We start from the raw sequence: 19,285 nt of genomic DNA, 5'->3' as shown, positions 1-19,285 counted from the left end.
ATGCTGCTAACCCAAAAGTGTCAAGTTCTAATCTGGGTTCAAATCAGTGGAACGTCCCTTGAGTCCACTCAGCTCTGATGGGTACCTAACTCACGGTGGGGAAAATAAAAGTGGCTGGGCATAGTGCTGACCACATTATCTCTTCATATGCAGAGTTCAAGAAACATGTACTCTACTTCATCTGCCCAATGGAATACTAGGTCTGAAGAGGAATCTTTACTGTTAGTATGGGACCATAAGCTTAAACTATCTTCATTGTTCTTATGTGCTGTATATAAATGTATGTTAGAGATATGGTACGGGACGGAGTGGTCTAGCGGTAGAGAGCTGGACTGCTAACCCGTAAGCCTCGAGTTCGAATCCAGGTTCAAGTCAGTAAAACTGTCCCTGAGTCCACCCAACTCTGATGTGTACCTAACTCACGTTAGGGAAAGTAAAGGCGGCTGGGCATAGTGTTGACCACACTATCTCTTCATATGCCGAGGTCACAGAAACAAGTGAACTCTACTTCACTTGCCTCATAGACCGTCAGGTTTGAAAGGGAAACTTTTACTTTTAGAGATATGGTTAGTGATGGTTAGAAGTTACCATTGGACCACCAGGCTTTGATGTTTAACATCACAGGGGCTAATCATTAGAACATCATGTGTTTTAACCCCTCTCCCACAATACATTAAGGTATGGTTTGTGAATGCAGTTCATCACCCCCCCCCCCCCCAATTCAAGAAATATAGTTTGAAAATGCATGTAATCCACCACCCCACCTCCTACACAAAAGCTGTAGTTATGTTGACTCTATGAATCCATCACCAAGAAGAATTGAAGGCTTATGGGACTAGGAATAGATAAAGTGTCAGGATTAGCAGTTGGCTGCTTCAGCCAAATACCAGTGTAGAGAGGTGTGTCAGAGTAGCACTCTTGTTGCAGGGGAGTTATGTTTAAAAGCAGACCTGTTATTTTTATGTCAAAGTCTATGTACAGTTGTACACCATTGGTGTTTAGCTAGCCATGTCTTCAACCAGTGTTTAGAGGTGTGTCTAAGCAGGTCTTTTGGTGCTGGGACGTTATTTAAAAGCAGACCTGAGTTAATGTTATGTCTAAGTCTATGTACACCATAGTTGTTTAGCTAACCATGTCTTTTTAAACTAACAGAGAGGTGTGTTATAGCAGCACTTTAGTTGCAAGGGAGTTATGTTTAAATGCAAACCTGTTATTTTTATGTCAAAGTCTATGTACACCATGGTTGATTAGCTAGCTACGTCTTTTATAACTAATATAGAGAGGTGTGTCAAATCAGCTCCTTTGTTTCAGTGAAGTATGCTTAAATGCAGACATGAGTCATTGTTATGTCACCATTTATGTACCCCATTAATGTTTAGCTAGCCACATGGCTTTTATGTATGATTTTTTAAAAAGGCATATCTCTACGTCATATCTGCCCCATGTGTGATGGACACAACCCCGAAAAAAAAATGATGATGATATGATGTATAGACTAGTTTGTGTTTGTCTCTTTTTGATCATCGTCCCTTTGACTTTTGTTTGTGTATTTCCCTTGGTATTTCCATCATGAATTGCACCACCCCGCTATAAACTTCTGGCACAGCAAGACGATTCTGTTATTGACCCACGATTCTTTATTCTGCTAGTATCTCTCAACAAGTTGGGGACTGACTGGTATAGGGTCCTATTGTTCCATGACCCTCACCTCCCTCCTGCTGGGTTGTAGTGGGGGGGGGGGGGGGGGGGGGGTAGCTACCTGTTCTCTCGCTCCCTCGGTCAGCGACTGGCCGCAGGTAACCAGGTGTGTGTTGTCCTTGACTTGACCTGGCCGGATACTGAATGGATTTGGTATCCCGTCCCATGGGATTTCCCCCCCCCCCCCTCCCACCCCACTCTCGGCACAGTATTTATACTTTAAAAAAATGTTATTTTTTGAGTTGGTTAGTGTAATCAAACCAAACACAAAGATTACACGAATGTTTAAATTTAAGACTAAAAATTATTTGATCGGCTGAACAGTTGTTCGTGTAATCAAACTAATTATAAAATAAAGACTACACTATGTTTAAATTAAAGATGTTACAAATATTTGCTCCACAGTGTCGAGTCTATAGACCTTTTGTTTGTGTGTGTGTGTGAGATGGGTGGTTTTATAGTCTGCTGATTGATGTGGTAGTAGTTTGATCTATTAGCTGTCTGCATGTATGGTTATCACGTGATTTATTGGCTATTTTGTAGGACTATATTGTGTTCAACGTGGAAGTCGCCTATGGGCAGACTTTAGGTGTATTTGTTTATTTGTCGGCTGCTATGATATTAGCTGGTGGAATATTGGCGATGTCCGATAGTAGCCTGTGCCAAAACAGGTTGGAAGTTTTTTACAAGTAGTTTTAGTAATGAAGCAGGTAGCGTCTGTATCAGCACAAAATAAAGACAATTACAGGTTTCGACCCAATGTCTTCGTCAGCGAACAGCAGCTTCTATTTTTATTTTTTTAGTAGAAGTATTGCAATCTCAGGTTCTGTGTTTTTTTTACAGAAATGAAGTTTCTTGAAGGGATTTGAGTACCGTTAGGGAAGGGGTTAGTCTTGAAAGTCATGTTTGTATTTAGTTAACTACCAGTAACCTAACACCTATTTATTTTAGAAGAGAACGTTATTGTGGCGTTATTTGACACCTCTAGAGCACGGTTGGCTTACGAGCAAAATGTCTTGTGATCTATTTAGAACTAAATGGCTACCATGTGTTCAGTTGGAATGTTGTCTGTCACTGTCAGTGCCATAATGGTCCAGACTATAGTCACATTTGTTGTCGTTTGGCCCTGATCTAAGATTCCGTGATTGACCTTTTCATTGGTCTTTTCATATAAGTTTAAAATGTTTCAAATGACTCTTGCAGTATAGCTCATCTGTATTTGTGACTAATGCATATACATGGATAGTGTGGCTAGTGCTATGCCTAGCTGCTTTTACTTTCTCTAACGTCATTTAGGTACCCATCAGAGCTTCGACTCGGTGGAGGGGGCATCCTACGGGCTCAAGTTCGGGATTTGAACTCGAGACTTAATACTTAGGAGTTCTATCACAAATAACCGTACGTAAGTGGTTAGTCTCCAGAGATCTAAGGTAAGGTTCCTTGAATCTCAGGTGTCCCGACAAAGCAACCCTAGATCTGAAAGATAAACTGGCAGCGATGCGAGGGGGAAAAAATCTGGCAATAAAAGGCTGGGTCTATTGATTTGTGGCACTGGCTGGCAAGGGTAGCTATAGCTGCCTCAGCCATCTTGAGATTCGATTTTTGCCGAGTGGCACATGAAAGCTGCTGGATGCCTGAGTCGTCTGTCTGCCAAAAGATCACAGGAGTGGGAGGGAGGGGGAGGGATTTACCTGCCGAGAGAGAGAGAGGGAGGGAATGGCGCCATGATGTTGGGAGGCTAATGCAGACTTGTTTGTGTACGAGGTCTATGGCTAATGCAGACTTGTATGTGTACGAGGTCTATGGCTAATGCAGACTTGTATGTGTACGAGGTCTATGGCTAATGCAGACTTGTATGTGTACGAGGTCTATGGCTAATGCAGACTTGTATGTGTACGAGGTCTATGGCTAATGCAGACTTGTATGTGTACGAGGTCTATGGCTAATGCAGACTTGTATGTGTACGAGGTCTATGGCTAATGCAGACTTGTATGTGTACGAGGTCTGTGGCTAATGCAGACTTGTGTACGAAGTCTATGGCTAATGCAGACTTGTATACGAAGTCTGTGGCTAATGCAGACTTGTATGTGTACGAGGTCTGTGGCTAATGCAGACTTGTGTACGAAGTCTATGGCTAATGCAGACTTGTATGTGTACGAGGTCTATGGCTAATGCAGACTTGTGTACGAAGTCTATGGCTAATGCAGACTTGTATGTGTACGAGGTCTGTGGCTAATGCAGACTTGTATACGAAGTCTGTGGCTAATGCAGACTTGTGTACGAAGTCTGTGGCTAATGCAGACATGCTACTTTACAAGTTGTGATCACTGGCGCCTAGTAATAAAATAAGCTCGAGACCATGTCAATGGAAGAAATAAGGTATAATTCTAAAAGATGTTTTCCTGAGATGAATGATTCGATGGTTAAAGTTCACCCAGTGCTTAACTTTGGCTAACATCAAAGGAGAATTTTAAATCTTTGATTTGAGGCCGCAGAACTTTTGAACCTGCTCTGTAGGTGAACTCTAATTTTAGAGGGGGGGGGGGGGGGTCTGGCTTTTTGTGACAATGTGTGATGGAGGGTAGGGGGAGGTAAAAATCGTCAAAAAAAGCGTGAGGTCATTGATGGTTGACCCCCACCCCTTTCACTCTTGTTTTTAATAACCGGATGTTCGTTGTTTGAACATATCGTGGGCTGGTTTGGTTTTAATAACTGGATGTTCGTTGTTTGAAAATATCGTGGGGTGTTTTAGTTTTAATGACTGGATGTTCGTTGTTTGAAAATATTGTGGGGTGTTTTGGTTTTAATGACTGGATGTTCGTTGTTTGAAAATATCGTGGGGGTGTTTTGGTTTTAGTGACCGGATGTTCGTTGTTTGAAAATATCGTGGGGTGTTTTAGTTTTAATGACTGGATGTTCGTTGCCAGGCATACATACAGCTCCAGTGGGTCCACTTGTTACCTTCTGCCCATCCAGTTGTGTTCTAAACCACGCCCACCTCAAGCGTTAGATCACACAATATGATTGTAGTTGTTTGATAACTTACTGGCGTCAAACTGGTAGATCTAGCCGTTTCTGAATCACCGTTGTTTGGTACGTGATTTTCAGGCAACCAACCATAAGGCCCGTCAAACTGTTTCTTTCAGACATTTTTCTCCAGGTGGGGGGTGTGGGGGGGGGGGGGGGTGCGGAAACTGGAGAAACGTTTGTTTTCTTTTTTTCATCGGGGTGGGGTCAGAGGTGTGTGTGTGTACACGTGCTTTGGGGGTGTGAGGTGTTGAGGAATGAACACGTCCTCTCTTTTACCAAGCAGTCAACTTTGTTTTTCGCGCGAAACGTTTCTCAACATATTTTCTTTTTTCGGTCCTTAATTTTGAATTTCTTTACAAGCTTCATGCCATGGTGCTTTAAATAATTTTTTTTTATCTTGTGGGAAAGTTAACTCCGTATATGGCATGAGGTTCGATGACATTTTGCCTAGTCAGAAGAATGACTCACTATCTCCTGGGTGTGTAGGAATGTGTCGTCTGTGTTGTTGGTTGTCGTAAATCACACAGAACGTCTGCGCCCAAGTCACAGACAAGGTTTTTAAGGGGTTGAGAGCTTGTCGTTTGTTGGATCGAGGTTAGCAAATGGTAAAGATAGGAGAGGTTGTCGTTTGTTGGATAGAGGTTAGCAAATGGTAAAGATAGGAGAGGTTGTCGTTTGTTGTATCGAGTTTAGCAAATGGTAAAGATAGGAGAGGTTGTCGTTTATGGATCGAGGTTAGCAAATGGTAAAGATAGGAGAGGTTGTCGTTTGTCAAATCAATGTTAGCAAATGGTAAAGATAGGAGAGGTTGTCGTTTGTTGGATCGAGGTTAGCAAATGGTAAAGATAGGAGAGGTTGTCGTTTATGGATCGAGGTTAGCAAATGGTAAAGATAGGAGAGGTTGTCGTTGGTTGGATCGAGGTTAACAAATGGTAAAGATAGAAGAGGTTGTCGTTTGTTGGATCGAGGTTAGCAAATGGTAAAGACATGAGAGGTTGTCGTTTTTTGGATTGAGTGTAGCAAATGGTAAAGATAGGAGAGGTTGTCGTTTGTTGGATCGAGGTTAGAAAATGGTAAAGATAGGAGAGGTTGTCGTTTATGGATCGAGGTTTGTAAATGGTAAAGATAGGAGAGGTTATCGTTTGTTGGATCGAGGTTAGCAAATGGTAAAGATAGGAGAGGTTGTCGTTTGTTGGATCGAGGTTAGTAAATGGTAAAGATAGGAGAGGTTGTCGTTTGTTGGATCGAGGTTTGTGAATGGTAAAGATAGGATAGGTTGTCGTTTGTTGGATCGAGGTTTGTAAATGGTAAAGATAGGATAGGTTGTCGTTTGTTGGATCGAGGTTTGTAAATGGTAAAGATAGGAGAGGATGTCGTTTGTTGGATCGAGGTTAGCAAATGGTAAAGAAAGGAGAGGTTGTCGTTTGTTGGATCGAGGTTAGAATATGGCAAAGATAGGAGAGGTTTGTCGTTTGTTGGATCGTGGTTAGTAAATGGTAAAGATAGGAGAGGTTGTCGTTTGTTGGATCGTGGTTAGCAAATGGTAAAGATAGGAGAGGTAGGTTGTCGTTTGTTGGATCGAGGTTAGTAAATGGTAAAGTTAGGAGAGGTTGTCGTTTGTTGGATCGTGGTTAGCAAATGGTAAAGATAGGAGAGGTAGGTTGTCGTTTGTTGGATCGAGGTTAGTAAATGGTAAAGTTAGGAGAGGTTGTCGTTTGTTGGATCGAGGTTAGCAAATGGTAAAGATAGGAGAGGTTGTCGTTTGTTGGATAGAGGTTAGCAAATGGTAAAGATAGGAGAGGTAGGTTGTCGTTTGTTGGATCGAGGTTAGTAAATGGTAAAGTTAGGAGAGGTTGTCGTTTGTTGGATCGTGGTTAGCAAATGGTAAAGATAGGAGAGGATGTCGTTTGTTAGATCGAGGTTTGTAAATGGTAAAGATAGGAGAGGTTGTCGTTTGTTGGATCGAGGTTTGTAAATGGTAAAGATAGGAGAGGTTGTCGTTTAATGAAGAGATGTGGACGTTGAGGCTCTATACAGCAGGTAACAAGGGAAAACGTGTCGTTCGGTGTCAAATGAGCCGTCGATAATTTGCTGAATAATTGAGCGTTGTTGAATTATGGAGGGCGGTGTGAAGTCACGTTTAGGTATAGCGGAGTCTTTGTGTTTTATGGTACTGGTAGTGGTTGGTGTCAAGGTAGATGTTGGTAGTCCTGGGGTCTTGTGGTAGTTGGTAGTCCTGGGGTCTTGTGGTAGTTGTTGGTAGTACTGGGGTCTTGTGGTAGGTGGTTGGTCTTAAGGTACTGGTAGTGGTTGGTGTCAAGGTAGGTGTTGGTAGTAGACTTGGGGTCTTGTGGTAGGTGGTTGGTCTTAAGGTACTGGTAGTGGTTGGTGTCAAGGTAGGTGTTGGTAGTAGACTTGGGGTCTTGTGGTAGTGTTGTCCTGGGGTCTTGAGGTTGTACTGGGGTCTTGTGGTAGGTGGTTGGTTGTTCTGGGGTCTTGTGGTAGGTGTTGGTAGTCCTGGGGTCTTGTGGTAGGTGGTTGGTTGTTCTGGGGTCTTGTGGTAGGTGTTGGTAGTCCTGGGGTCTTGTGGTAGGTGGTTGGTTGTTCTGGGGTCTTGTGGTAGGTGGTTGGTTGTTCTGGGGTCTTGTGGTAGGTGTTGGTAGTCCTGGGGTCTTGTGGTAGGTGGTTGGTTGTTCTGGGGTCTTGTGGTAGGTGGTTGGTTGTTCTGGGGTCTTGTGGTAGGTGGTTGGTTGTTCTGGGGTCTTGTGGTAGTCCTGGGGTCTTGTGGTAGTCCCGGGGTCTTGTGGTAGGTGGTTGGTTGTTCTGGGGTCTTGTGGTAGTCCTGGGGTCTAGTGATAGGTGGTTGGTAGTCCTGGGGTCTTGTGGTAGGTGGTTGGTTGTACTGCGATCTTTTGGCAGTCTTATGATAATCTATTAGTCATGGATCTATATGCTAACGAATGGTGGTTTTGGGATCTTATGGTAGGATTGAAACGATAAAATTGTTTTCTTGAGGCACGACGACAACCACAGCCATCCACCGCAGCCATTTACCACAGCCAGCCACCAGTCATCCACCACAGCCATCCACCAAGCCACCCACCAGTCATCCACCACTGTCGGTCCGGGGAATGTACCCTGGGGTCATGCAGGTGGGCTGGCACATTACAAAGGTCATCCGCCTGTGTGGTACAATGGCCTTTCTTCTTGTGTCGTGTTGGTCGATGGCTACAACGCAATGAACTATTGTTGTAATTCTTGTGTACGACCATAAATATTTCAAGAATGTCGCATACAGGTATAAACTTCACGCATACGTCCTCGCATGCATGCAATAAGCTTATGTTGACCATACACATACAAACTTTACCATTAAAGTAGTCAGCTGAATGCTGTGATAAGCATGTGTTGCAAAAAAAAAAAATAGATCTAGGTCTTCGCGAGCACGCACGGGCCATTATGCTATTAAATCCCAGTGGTCCGTGGAGCCAGGAGATCTATGTGGGCCACCAACTCTGTGGGCCAGCAACTGTGTCGGGGGTTTTATGAGATACTTTGTTATCCCTAGCATCTGTTTTGGTTATGCTACTTCAGGAAGCCTTGCGTTCATTTAAAGCCCGGTTAAAGGCTTTAGAGAATTACTTCCCTTGTGGTATATGTGCGGGTAGTTCAATCTACTATCGTACAGAGCCTTTGTCTTTAGCGTTGTTGGCTGGGTACTTAAATATCAGTGGGGCACTGCAGTGTAGGTCTAGTTGGTATGAGAATGTTTTTCTCTCTTACTCGTACTGTACTGTTGTTAGGACTAGGTAATGTACGGCGTAGTAATCCGAGAAAAAAAATATTTGTTTTCGGTATCGTGATGGTAAAAGTTAGGGTTAGGTAGGGCCTACATTGTGAGAGCTGGGGTTAGGTTAACGGTACTGAAGCAAATAAAACTTCGATGCGGACATACAAGAAGATCCTCCATTTGTTACTCTACAAATCTACCACTCCTCTCCCCCCCCCCCTCTCTCTCTCTCTCGGCCAGAGCTCCACAAATAGGCCATTCGTTACGCCAAGGCAAGCAACGCCCCGATGACACACGATCTCTGTAGGCTTGTTTGGCCGTACCGGTTTACACCGGTCTGCCCCCACCAGCCGCCATGTTGTACGGCAAGCAGCATCAGCCCCGTGTGTCGTGGTGGTGGTGGTGGCTTCAGCCGGCACGTAGGCCGGGCTGGGGATCTGGCAAGGTTCTCCCAGTGCGTTGCCGGGCGGCCGAACAGGTTTCATTGATTATGCTGTCTGCTGGCTCTATAGGCTACACGCGGAGTGTATCGGCTCAGCCTGCACAGACTGGGTTTTCAAAATGGCGCTCTCCTGGCTTGCTGGTGGCCTAGGGGCTGGTGTACGAAAGTTCAAGGACGGCTGTTCATATTTGTTCAGGTTGACAGATCCACAGAAACTGGTGTCACCTCTTGATAGAAAATTCCATCAGCTCCGCGTAGAACAGCTCGATTCTAAATGAGCAACTATTTTTATTTTCGCATCGCCAGGAAATGTAAAGACGATTGTGTCAAACTGACATTTCTTGATTTTAAAAAAAGTTATATTCTTTGAGTGTAGTAAGGTTGAGGAATCACATACCACAGTAGGCCTATAGGCTAGGCCCCACCCCCCCCCACCCCCCAATAGCAAAACATGGTAGGCGCAACTGTCATATACATGTCGACAAGACGTGTTTGTCTTCTGTCTGCTACTAGTATCGCTACACTTATATTGTCAATAGCATCGATTCCGGTAAAAAGCATAAACCCCCGATACGATACTGTATTGTCTAGCATTTTTATAAGATTTCAAGTGTCCGCCCCCGGAAAATTTAGTTCGACCCCCCCCCCCCCTCCTGAGAAATAGTCTGAAAGGAACACTTGGTGTGGTACGTCTAACCCACAAGTTTGCCCGGATGTTCAACTACTGTTGTTCAATATATCTAGCAAGCAAGTGTATGTTTTGTAGCCGATTAGCCGAACACTGTATCAGATGTATGAAATGTGCAGCAGTTTAATTTTTGCCCTCTTTACACAGAAAGTCTCCGTCCTGTACTTAATCCTAAACCTATCTTTGTGTAATCTGTCCAACTCTCTCTTTCTCCTGTACTTAATCCAACCTCTCTCTCTCTCTTTCTCATAACCCCTCATAATGCCTTTGGTATCACATTAGACTAAACAAAAAGATACATTCACAGTAAAGTACATACTACGAAATGTGTATGGTACTTCAGAGGTATTAGGACAGAGCCATATATGACAGACTGCACCGCCAAAAATACAGCTTGACCATCTGGTCACACATAGTTCCATCACCTCATCTGTGACATTTGGCTGACGTTACTTTCGACAGTTTAATTAATGAACGAACTTTGGGACATAACTTCTTAAGTCCTGTACTGTTTTAATACAATTTTGACATAGCAGATTTGCGTAGAGTTGACAACTATTTGACATAAGCCATGTTTTGCTTCAAGAACCACAAAAAGTCCAAAAATCACATTTTTTTTCTTCAGAACCACATAAGGTACAAAATCAATATTTTTTTAAAGAACTACCTTAAGTACAAAATCCATGTTTTCTTTAAGAACTACCTTACGTTCAAAATCCATGTTTTTCTTTATGACCACCCAAAGTACAAAAACCATTTTTTTCTTCAGAACCACATAAGGTACAAAAGCCATTTTTTCTTTATGACCACCTAAAGTACAAAAGCCATCTTGTAGATTTTGTAAGAGGTCTGTTTATTCAGCTGCGTTTGATAACGGCATATTGCAACACGACTCAAGATAACAGAGCTGTCTTCGTATGGTAGCTTTTTGCTAACGTGGTCAAGAGCTCCATTACTCGGTACAAATTATGGGATAGATTTGCACTCGCCCCCACAATCCAAACATTATTCTTGCTTTACAGTTTTGAGAAGGTCAAACAAACATTAACATGGCTTGAATACGTTAAGAAGGAAATACAAACAGTTTGTATCTATAGGCATTAAGATTAACATATAAACATTAAGATTGACATATAGAGATCAAGGTTGACATATAGACATTAAGATGACACATAGACATTAAGATGACACATAGACATCAAGGTTGAGATATAGACATCAAGGTTGACATATAGACATCAAGGTTGACATATAGACATTAAGATGACACATAGACATCAAGGTTGACATATAGAGATCAAGGTTGACATATAGACATTAAGATGACACATAGACATCAAGGTTGACACATAGACATCAAGGTTGACATATAGACATTATTGATGACACATAGACATTAAGGTTGACATATAGACATTATTGATGACACATAGACATCAAGGTTGACATATAGACATTAAGATGACACATAGACATCAAGGTTGACATATAGACTTTAAAATTGACTACATAAATTAAGATAGACCTAAGGACAAAAAGATTGACATATAGACATTAAGACTGACCTACATACATTAAGAAGGCGACACATGTAACATGGCATTTCTCACAAAAGCCACCAGTACTACAGCACCGGCTGTAGTCTACGTGTCCCACGGCTTTCTTAGAACCAATTAACATGCATGACTGACATGCTCGTTCACGTGAGACGTGTTTCCAGGGGTGGCCGGCATGGATCGTTGGCTGACCCGGCAACACGAGGAGAGAGTGAGTATTGAACGTGTCATGGTGTGTATTCCAAGTTGTCATCAGCGTGAGTGCTTTACTTCAGTGGGAGGGTGGGGTGGGCGGCGGAAGGAAGGCTTGACACCTAAGGCTGGGGGTTTGCCGTATATAGGGGGTGGGATATAGAATGGCTGACACCTAAGGTTTGTGTTGTGTTGTATAGAAAGGGTGGGATGTGGGTATTCTGTCGTATATTGGGTATCGTTTAAGTGTGGTTGGATGTGGAAGTCATTCTGAATACATTGTGTTTTGGTGGTGCGTCATAACGTGTGTATCATGTGATTGTCCATTAACCACATAAGGATTGGATGAGAAATTACGTAATATTTAGACATGCAGAGATATTGCTCCTGTTTTGTTTAGATAGAAAGTAAAGTTTTTAAAATTTTAAAGGGCTAAGTTTTGGCGAGCTGTGAGGTTTGAAGCTTTGCAGAGATATGAACTAATGCAACAGCTTACAACTTTTTAAAAATGCTTTTTTTGTGTGCAATAGCTGTACCAGTACTGTACTCCCTGCATCTCGTGGACTGTAGATGTAGTAGTGCAATAAACTGTGGCCCTGGGGTTTATGCTACAGCTTACACGGCCGTATTTTCTCGGCCAGACACGCTGCACCAGCTGTTTGATCGGCGTGTCAACTGATGACCGCAGCAATGACCTACTTTACAGGCAGGCGGCCTGCACTTGTGGAGCTGTTTTCTGTGTTGCCGGTAGGGGAGGGGGGGGGGGGGGGGAGGGGATATCCCACGAGTGGCATGACATCTGACACCAGATGTCATGATGGTCTGTGTCGAATGGTGTGATGGTCTGAACGACGAGCCTTAATTGAGTGTCTATATGGCAGACCTTAAATTGAGCGGTAATAAATTTACTGATGGTCTGTGTCGAATTGTGGTAAATGCTGCTGTGGTCTGTGTCGAGTGGAGGTAAATATTGTGATGTCTAGCGACAGACTTTAAATGATCGCTGGTAAATGTGATCTTCTATATCGAATGGTGGTAAATGTCGTGATCGACTATATAGAATGGTGGTAAATGTCGTGATGGTCTGTATCGAATGGTAAATGTCGTGATGGTCTGTATCGAATGGTGTTAAATAGAATGATGGTAAATGTGATGGTCTGTATAGAATGGTGGTAAATGGTGGTAAATGTCATGATGGTTGTATCGAATGGTAGTGCAACAGTCTGTAACATTGACGAGCTACGTCATTGTTAGACCCGGCTCAACGAGGACATTGCTCCTGTTGGGATAGAAGCTATAGAAATAAAAAAAAAAGAGCCTAGTTTTGGCGAGCTGTAAAGTTTGAAGCTTTGATGAGATGTGGACTAATGCAACAGCTTTAAACCTTTTTTTTTTCCCATGCTTGCGAACGGAAACCTTGAGCGAACACATGCCTCTACAGGTAGAGTCTAGATGTGGCATGAAGATTTCACCAACACGCTTGCACTATCTGCCTGTCATCGCGGGGTCTTATCCCGGCTAGAGCCGGCTCACAACTCCACTAGGCCTAGTTCTCCGGGCGCCCTACATCCTGCCCGCGCGGCGCCCCCTCCGTGTAGGCCGCACCACTCTCCGCAGGGGCACACAGCTGACTTGCGGCTGATTCACCGGCCACTCGGTGTGTTGGTTCTCGCGGGCGATCGTTGGCTGAGCACAAGGTGAGGGATAAAATATTTAGCTGCCCGGGCTGTAAACAAAAACATGGTGTCTTCGTCGTGTCGGGAGTTGGCTACTACGTCAACGGAAATAGCAGTGTACAGTGTTTCTTTCAGACCTTTTTATCCATTGGGGGGGGGGGGGGCACTTGAAATTTTTTGGGGAAAGGGGGGTTTGGGGTGGGGCACTGGTAAAAGTAGATAATTTATATTATAAATTTATTTTGTTTGGGGGGGGGGGGGGTGCCTGAAAGAAACTCTAACAGTAGTACTTGGTTACATTATGGGTACGGTAATTCAAAGGCGGTGTGGTCAGGAAGTAAATGACACTTCGTATTTGGTCTGTGTAAGCTTACATCACTTGTGGCTGTTGTAAGACCCCATTTTACAGTTCTGTGGGAGACGCACTTAAACGTCATTAAACACTGATAGACGTAGCCCACTACTGAACGTCTTCTAGCCACACGTAAACCACTACTGCTAGCCACACGTAAACCACTACTGCTAGCCACACGTAAACCACTACTGCTAGCCACACGTAAACCACCACTGTTAGACACGTCATCCGCTAGCCAACCTGCCGGCGACTACCCACGTCACCAGTAGACATTCTCTACGATCTGCTGCCCCGATCTATTTGCTGGCTGTCCGCAGAACAAAAAATTGATTCCAGCGGTCCTCAAACTGTCACAGCCCTGTGACGTGTCTGGGCTTGTCGACCTTTGTCCCCCCGGGGCAGTCTGGAGTGTGTGTCATTAACTTAAACGGGGACGAACCAAGCTAGGGGCAGACCACGCGATGTGTTGGCCTGCACGGAGATAGACCGACAACACACTAGTGCGTGGACTAGCTTAGAGATTGGCTAGTCAGTAGCGATGCTGCCCAGCTTGAAGCTATGTAGATTAATGTTGACCTTTTGAGTTACAAACTACCCATTCACTTCATTCAGTTGACCAGCTTAAATATCGACTGGTTCGTGCTGTCTAGTTTTGAAGATAAACTGATGAAGCTTCAGTGCAGAACACTGTATAGTGTTGAACACCGTCATTAGATAATTACTTTATTGTATTGATAGAACATCTTCTAGTACGGTCTTACCACGGCCGGCAAGACGCGATAGAACTACTTTTGTTAATTATTTTAAACCCAACATGGAAAAATCATGTACGCCATAGCATGACGGAAAAATAAATGTATAGATCTATATTCCTACTTTGCACAGGGCCACTAACAACAAAGGATGTTTTTTTTTTGTACTGTACACTTGCATGTAGCACTGTACACTTACATGTAGCTGTAGCCTATATATTTTCACGTTTGTGCTTTTTTATCAATTTTTCTCCAAATTTCCGTTTGGTTTTCACCCCATTTATACCGCATTGACTTACACCTTGCAAAGCTTCCGTGACTTTTCCTCCTCGACTCCTCCCCCCCCCCCCCCTATCACGCCCACCCCATCACGCCCACCCGTCGGCTTTGAGATTCCCCGACGCATGTGAAAGAGTAGAATGCACAAATAGAAACAAAAGAACACAGAGAAGGGAGCTAATCCGGCAGAAAGTATTCAGCAGTTTCCCAGCCCAGACTAGTATAAACCTGAATCATGAGAGGTCAGAAACGACGATGTCGTTCTCAAGCAGCAGTCAGCGAATACCGTACTCGGAATTATGATTATATTGATTCGGAAGTTCGATTTTCTTTCCGGCAACAGTAGGACCAGGACGTATCAATATGTGATGGCGAACAGGGAAATAAAAAAAAAAAATGTTAGCAGAACTGCAAATAAAGCTGACAGAAATAGAAAATGTCAGCTCTTCAGCCGAACTGGTATCGATAGGTGTTAAATACAGCTGAACGGTATCGATATTTAAATAAGGTACACGAGTTATCTCCCATAAAACTCGATATGTAGTCCATTTGATCCTTTGACTTTGCATAACCAGTAACGATATCCAGCCCACATTAACAGTAGCTATAAACCTAAAACAACAGTCGTTTTTGTTGCGGACTAATAATAACTTATATGATTATATTTTTGTTTTGTAGCTGAAGGGATTTTTATCGATACCTTTGTGAAAATCAACATAACTTTATTGAATACTTAATTCTACATTCCCTTGTCAGAGAACCAAACCTCCATGTTCCAACGTTTACACGCATAGTTCAGGGCTATTGTTACTGGCCTATAACGCATATTCCCACACCTCCCCCTTCCCCCCTCGCCAGTCCTCGGCCTCGCCTTGAAGCCCGATGTTTCCCAGGCGTCTGCTTGGTTTCTGCAAGTGTTGCCTCGTGACCTCCGCCTCATCCCCCACTCTCCCATAAAGCGGCCCAATATGTGCCAGCCAGACCTCGATCGCTCCACGCCGAGCAGTGTACCTGTCCACTGCACACGTTCTACAGGCCAGATGCGGCGGTCGGTCGTGTTTTTCATTCCGCCTCATCACCCGTCTGCTTTCTAATTAGTCAACCTCGAGACTAGAGAAATGAAGTTCTAAAGAGAAATAGGCGTCATCTTTTCTTTAGCCGTATTGGCTAATTTTAATAGTCTATTGGTAAATTCTATAGTTATGAAATATATTTAAGCAGTACATAATACAGAGAATCTTATAGGCCTTTTCCTTTCATTTGTAGTTTTCAGACTTGTGAAGACCTTTTTTTTAAAATTATTATTGGTAATGAAATCTTGAGACATGTTTTTTTGGTGTTTTTTTCAGGATGTTGAACCTTGAGCTGTAATCAAGATGGAAGCTGGATGTGAAACAGACACAGCTCCAACAGCAGTGTGTGAAACAGCTCCACACACAGTAGCGGAAACAGCTGACACTGGCACCGGTCAGACAAATATGGAGACAGACGGTTCTGGGGATGCAACACAGGAAGGTTCTAGAGATACTGGCCCTAGCACCAGCAACATATTAGATGTTAATTGTACTGCCAAGGGAAATAATACATCTGAAGCTGGAATCTTGGTAAAGCCAAAAGATAATACAAATGTTAAGGGAAAAGTTACTTCCCTTGAAAACAAGGAAGATAATTTTACAGACAGTAAAAGTAAACCTGTTTCATCAGGTTCATCTGCTGGACAGCCTCTCATTCCAAAATCAGATACAGAAAAAAATTGTGATAAAACAGAAGTTGCAGGTACATCTGTCACCATGGCAACAGATGACAAAAATGTAAACAAAACCCTTGTCAGTAACGGAGGCAGTAAGCAACCAGCAGACGCCAAAACTGGCCAGGACAATGCCACTGACAACGGCCCTGAGAAACAGGTCAGGTACAAGTGCCCCAAGTGCTTGCGGGTGATGAAGGATAAAAGACTCATCGACAACCATTCCTGTGATAGCGAGGTGGAGGAGGAGAAGGTTAAAATCACCATCATGATGGATAAGGATAAAAAATGTCTGGTGTGTAAAGAGTGTGATTTCTCCAGTACTGGGCACGGGTTTGAGGAGCACCTAATGTGCCATTTAATGATTCGGCCGTATCAATGCCTCTACTGCAAGGAGTGTTTTATAAATAGAAAAGAGATAAGCCGACATGTTCACAAGTCACATAACGGAGCTAAGATGAGCTGTGCACTCCGAGCTTTGAGAAAAGCTAAAGCTCTGATCAAAGAGGTGACCACGGCCGGGATTATAAGCTTCATGGCTAAAGTAGCCGGTAAAGTTCCTTTAGAGAAAGACCCGGATAAAAAAAGAAAACCGGATGGTGTTTTGAGCAGTGAGGCAGGTGGATCTGTTGAAGAGCCGGCAAAAGCTACAGTTGAGGAGAAGTCGGAGAGTGTGGATAAAGTGGATGAATCCAGTGCAGGTAAACCAGAGGTGGCAGGTAAACCAGAGGCGGGTGTAAAGGTGAATGAGGTTGAGGCTATAGAGAAGCAGCCTAAAACTCAGGGTTTTTCCAAGCTCAGGCAGGTGTTAACTGCTGAGCCAGATGTTACTGTTATTAAAAATCAGGGAGATGCATCTAAGGATACAAAGGCAAGCGTAGATGATTCAGGTTTGAAGATTGTGGCATCATATTCTTTGAATGAAGTCCCTGCAACAGACAAAGCAGAGAATAACGAGAGTGTGGAACCAAATTTTTTCATAGAGCCTTCTAAAGAGGCTGAGAAAGAGCCGGAGGTGTTGTCATTCCTGGGCCCTGAGCAGCCTCTGTACAAATCAGATCCCAGCACCTCCACCCTGATGCTTCCCCCGCCCCCCTTGCTCCCAGCTCCATCCCACTCCGGCTCCCAGCTCTGCTCACAGCAGCCGCAAGCTGCAAATCTCCAGGCTAAAAATTCTAATTTTTTCATCTGCGGATTCAACTGTTTGTTCACCAGCATGATCACCACTGACTTTAAAGAACACACTGTTAATTTTCATTCATCGGAGGCTTATTTCCCTTGTTATTATTGCGGCCATCGAAGCCCTAATGAAAACGATCTGGTCCGGCACATCTCTAATCACACCCACACCCACAATAAGACATCCCCTTTGTATGTCTGTGGCAACGACAGCTGCAGATTTGGCACCAACATGTTGACAGACTACATTAACCACATTAAGGTAGCCCACTCTGAAATTTTAGAACCCCTGTGCTATTCATGTGGTGAGATATTCCCTGATTTGAACATGCTTCAAACCCACGTGGAGGAGAATGTCATTCACAGTATCAACTGCCCACATTGTCCATCCAAAGCTACAGAAAGGAAAGCCATTTTAAATCACATCTCCACTGTCCATCCTGGTAAGGCCAAAATGGTTTCAGTTGCCAAACAGTTAATTTGTAATGATCGCAAAGTCAACAATTATGAACAGATGAAACATCTGAGGGAGATGCTTCCACCTACTTTAACCCCAGCACCGGTGTTCACATCTGACGGTTCTGCTCATACTTCTGTGGTTGACCAGATCCTCAGCAGACATGAGCAGGGCAGTGACTACAAGTCCTCCAGCTTGGCTGAGATCTTGGTCTCCACCACCAGTCCTAGAGGCACCCCATCCCCCACCTCAAAGAAAAGAGCAAGAACGCCAGAAAGTGGACACAGTCCAAACTCAGAAGGTTCTGACTTTGGATCTATCAGGGTGAAAGATGAAATTGATGATGATGTTGATGATGAGATGGAAGGTTCCGGAGGTACAGACGAGGCAACTACAGCTTATACTATAGATGAGAATGGAATACGGAGGAGGATATATGTACCGATGAGTGAAAGACAGGCAGAGAACTACAGATGCAGATACTGTACGTTTATTGCTAGAGATCTGAAAAGGTTGAACTGTCATGAAAGATCTCACGGTATGCCGCCAACGAGGAAGGAGAGGTTCAAATGTATGTTTTGTCCACAAGGGTTTGACAGTGAGATGAAGTTCAGGCTGCACATCACATGCCACCCTGGGCTGATCAAATTCCTGCTGTACCGGTGCAAGAAGTGCGAGTTTGACACCAACCAGAAGCACACCATTGTCAAGCACATCACCTGCAACAGAGACCGCAAACACAGGGGGTTCGGACCTGTGGAGGATCAGTACACTGTTGTGTCAAGGTCGCTGGAATCTCGAGTGCTGGAGTGCGAAAGATGCAGCTACATGACCAGGCATAAGATTCACATGGCTATCCATTACCAGAGGAAACACAATATCCTCCGAGACAAGGGAGAGTTCACCATCGAGGGCCTCACCCCTACAGACACACCTCTTTCATCCTACAGCACCTCACCTAAAGACCCTTCAGCCTCCCCAACATCCAGTGTCAACCTCCAGTCACCCGATGGATACGGGAACTCATCCGACGGAGTGTTTGACTTCACCAAACCTTCCGGCAGTGCCAAAAAAGCCAAGGAACGCTCCACACCTGAATCCCCTCACTTGACTGTATCACAAATCAGTGAAAGGAATGAACTCTTTAATAAAATGGTGTCCCAGCAAGCCGCACTACAACCTGGTCAGGTTCTGGAAAACCAAATGCGCAAGTTCAAATGCCCCATCTGCAAGTATCTACTCCCAAAGGCGGCTGACCTGAAGAACCACGTGAAGAGACATTCAGAGATTGGTCAGATCACGCTGATCATGTTCAGGTGCAAGTACTGCAGCTGCATGTCCACAGCTAGGGAACTGCTGTATGACCACTTGAATGAGAAACACCCTGGCAAACCTATAGCTCTTGTGAAGAAGATTGTTGCCATAGACACAACTGAAGTGGATA

At 43.9% G+C, this 19,285-nt stretch overlaps 2 protein-coding genes across 2 annotated transcripts in view; one reads left to right on the top strand and one right to left on the bottom strand.

The window, feature by feature from the left end:
• The window catches only part of LOC131940282 (uncharacterized), a 33,439-nt gene that overhangs the window by 5,288 nt on the left and 8,866 nt on the right, over positions 1 to 19,285 (top strand). The window contains exon 2 of the mRNA XM_059298924.1: positions 15,808 to 19,285. This exon is cut by the window's right edge and continues 1,166 nt beyond it. Within this exon, the coding sequence (XP_059154907.1) occupies positions 15,835 to 19,285 (3,451 nt within the window). The 5' untranslated portion in view covers positions 15,808 to 15,834. The remainder of the gene's footprint in view (positions 1 to 15,807) is intronic.
• On the bottom strand, positions 6,918 to 9,003 carry LOC131940313 (salivary glue protein Sgs-3-like). Its single transcript, XM_059298965.1, has 2 exons — positions 8,842 to 9,003; positions 6,918 to 7,577 (listed from the first exon to the last, which is right to left on the bottom strand). Exons 1-2 carry the CDS (start codon positions 9,001 to 9,003, stop codon positions 6,918 to 6,920), a joined length of 822 nt encoding a protein of 273 aa, XP_059154948.1.

Source organism: Physella acuta, unplaced genomic scaffold (genome assembly GCF_028476545.2).
Source record: "Physella acuta isolate Inbredline_101_S28 unplaced genomic scaffold, ASM2847654v3 ptg000315l, whole genome shotgun sequence".
Classification (NCBI taxonomy): Eukaryota; Metazoa; Mollusca; class Gastropoda; family Physidae; genus Physella; species Physella acuta.
Note: the sequence above shows the minus strand (reverse complement) of the source record. Positions and strands in the feature narration are given on the sequence as shown.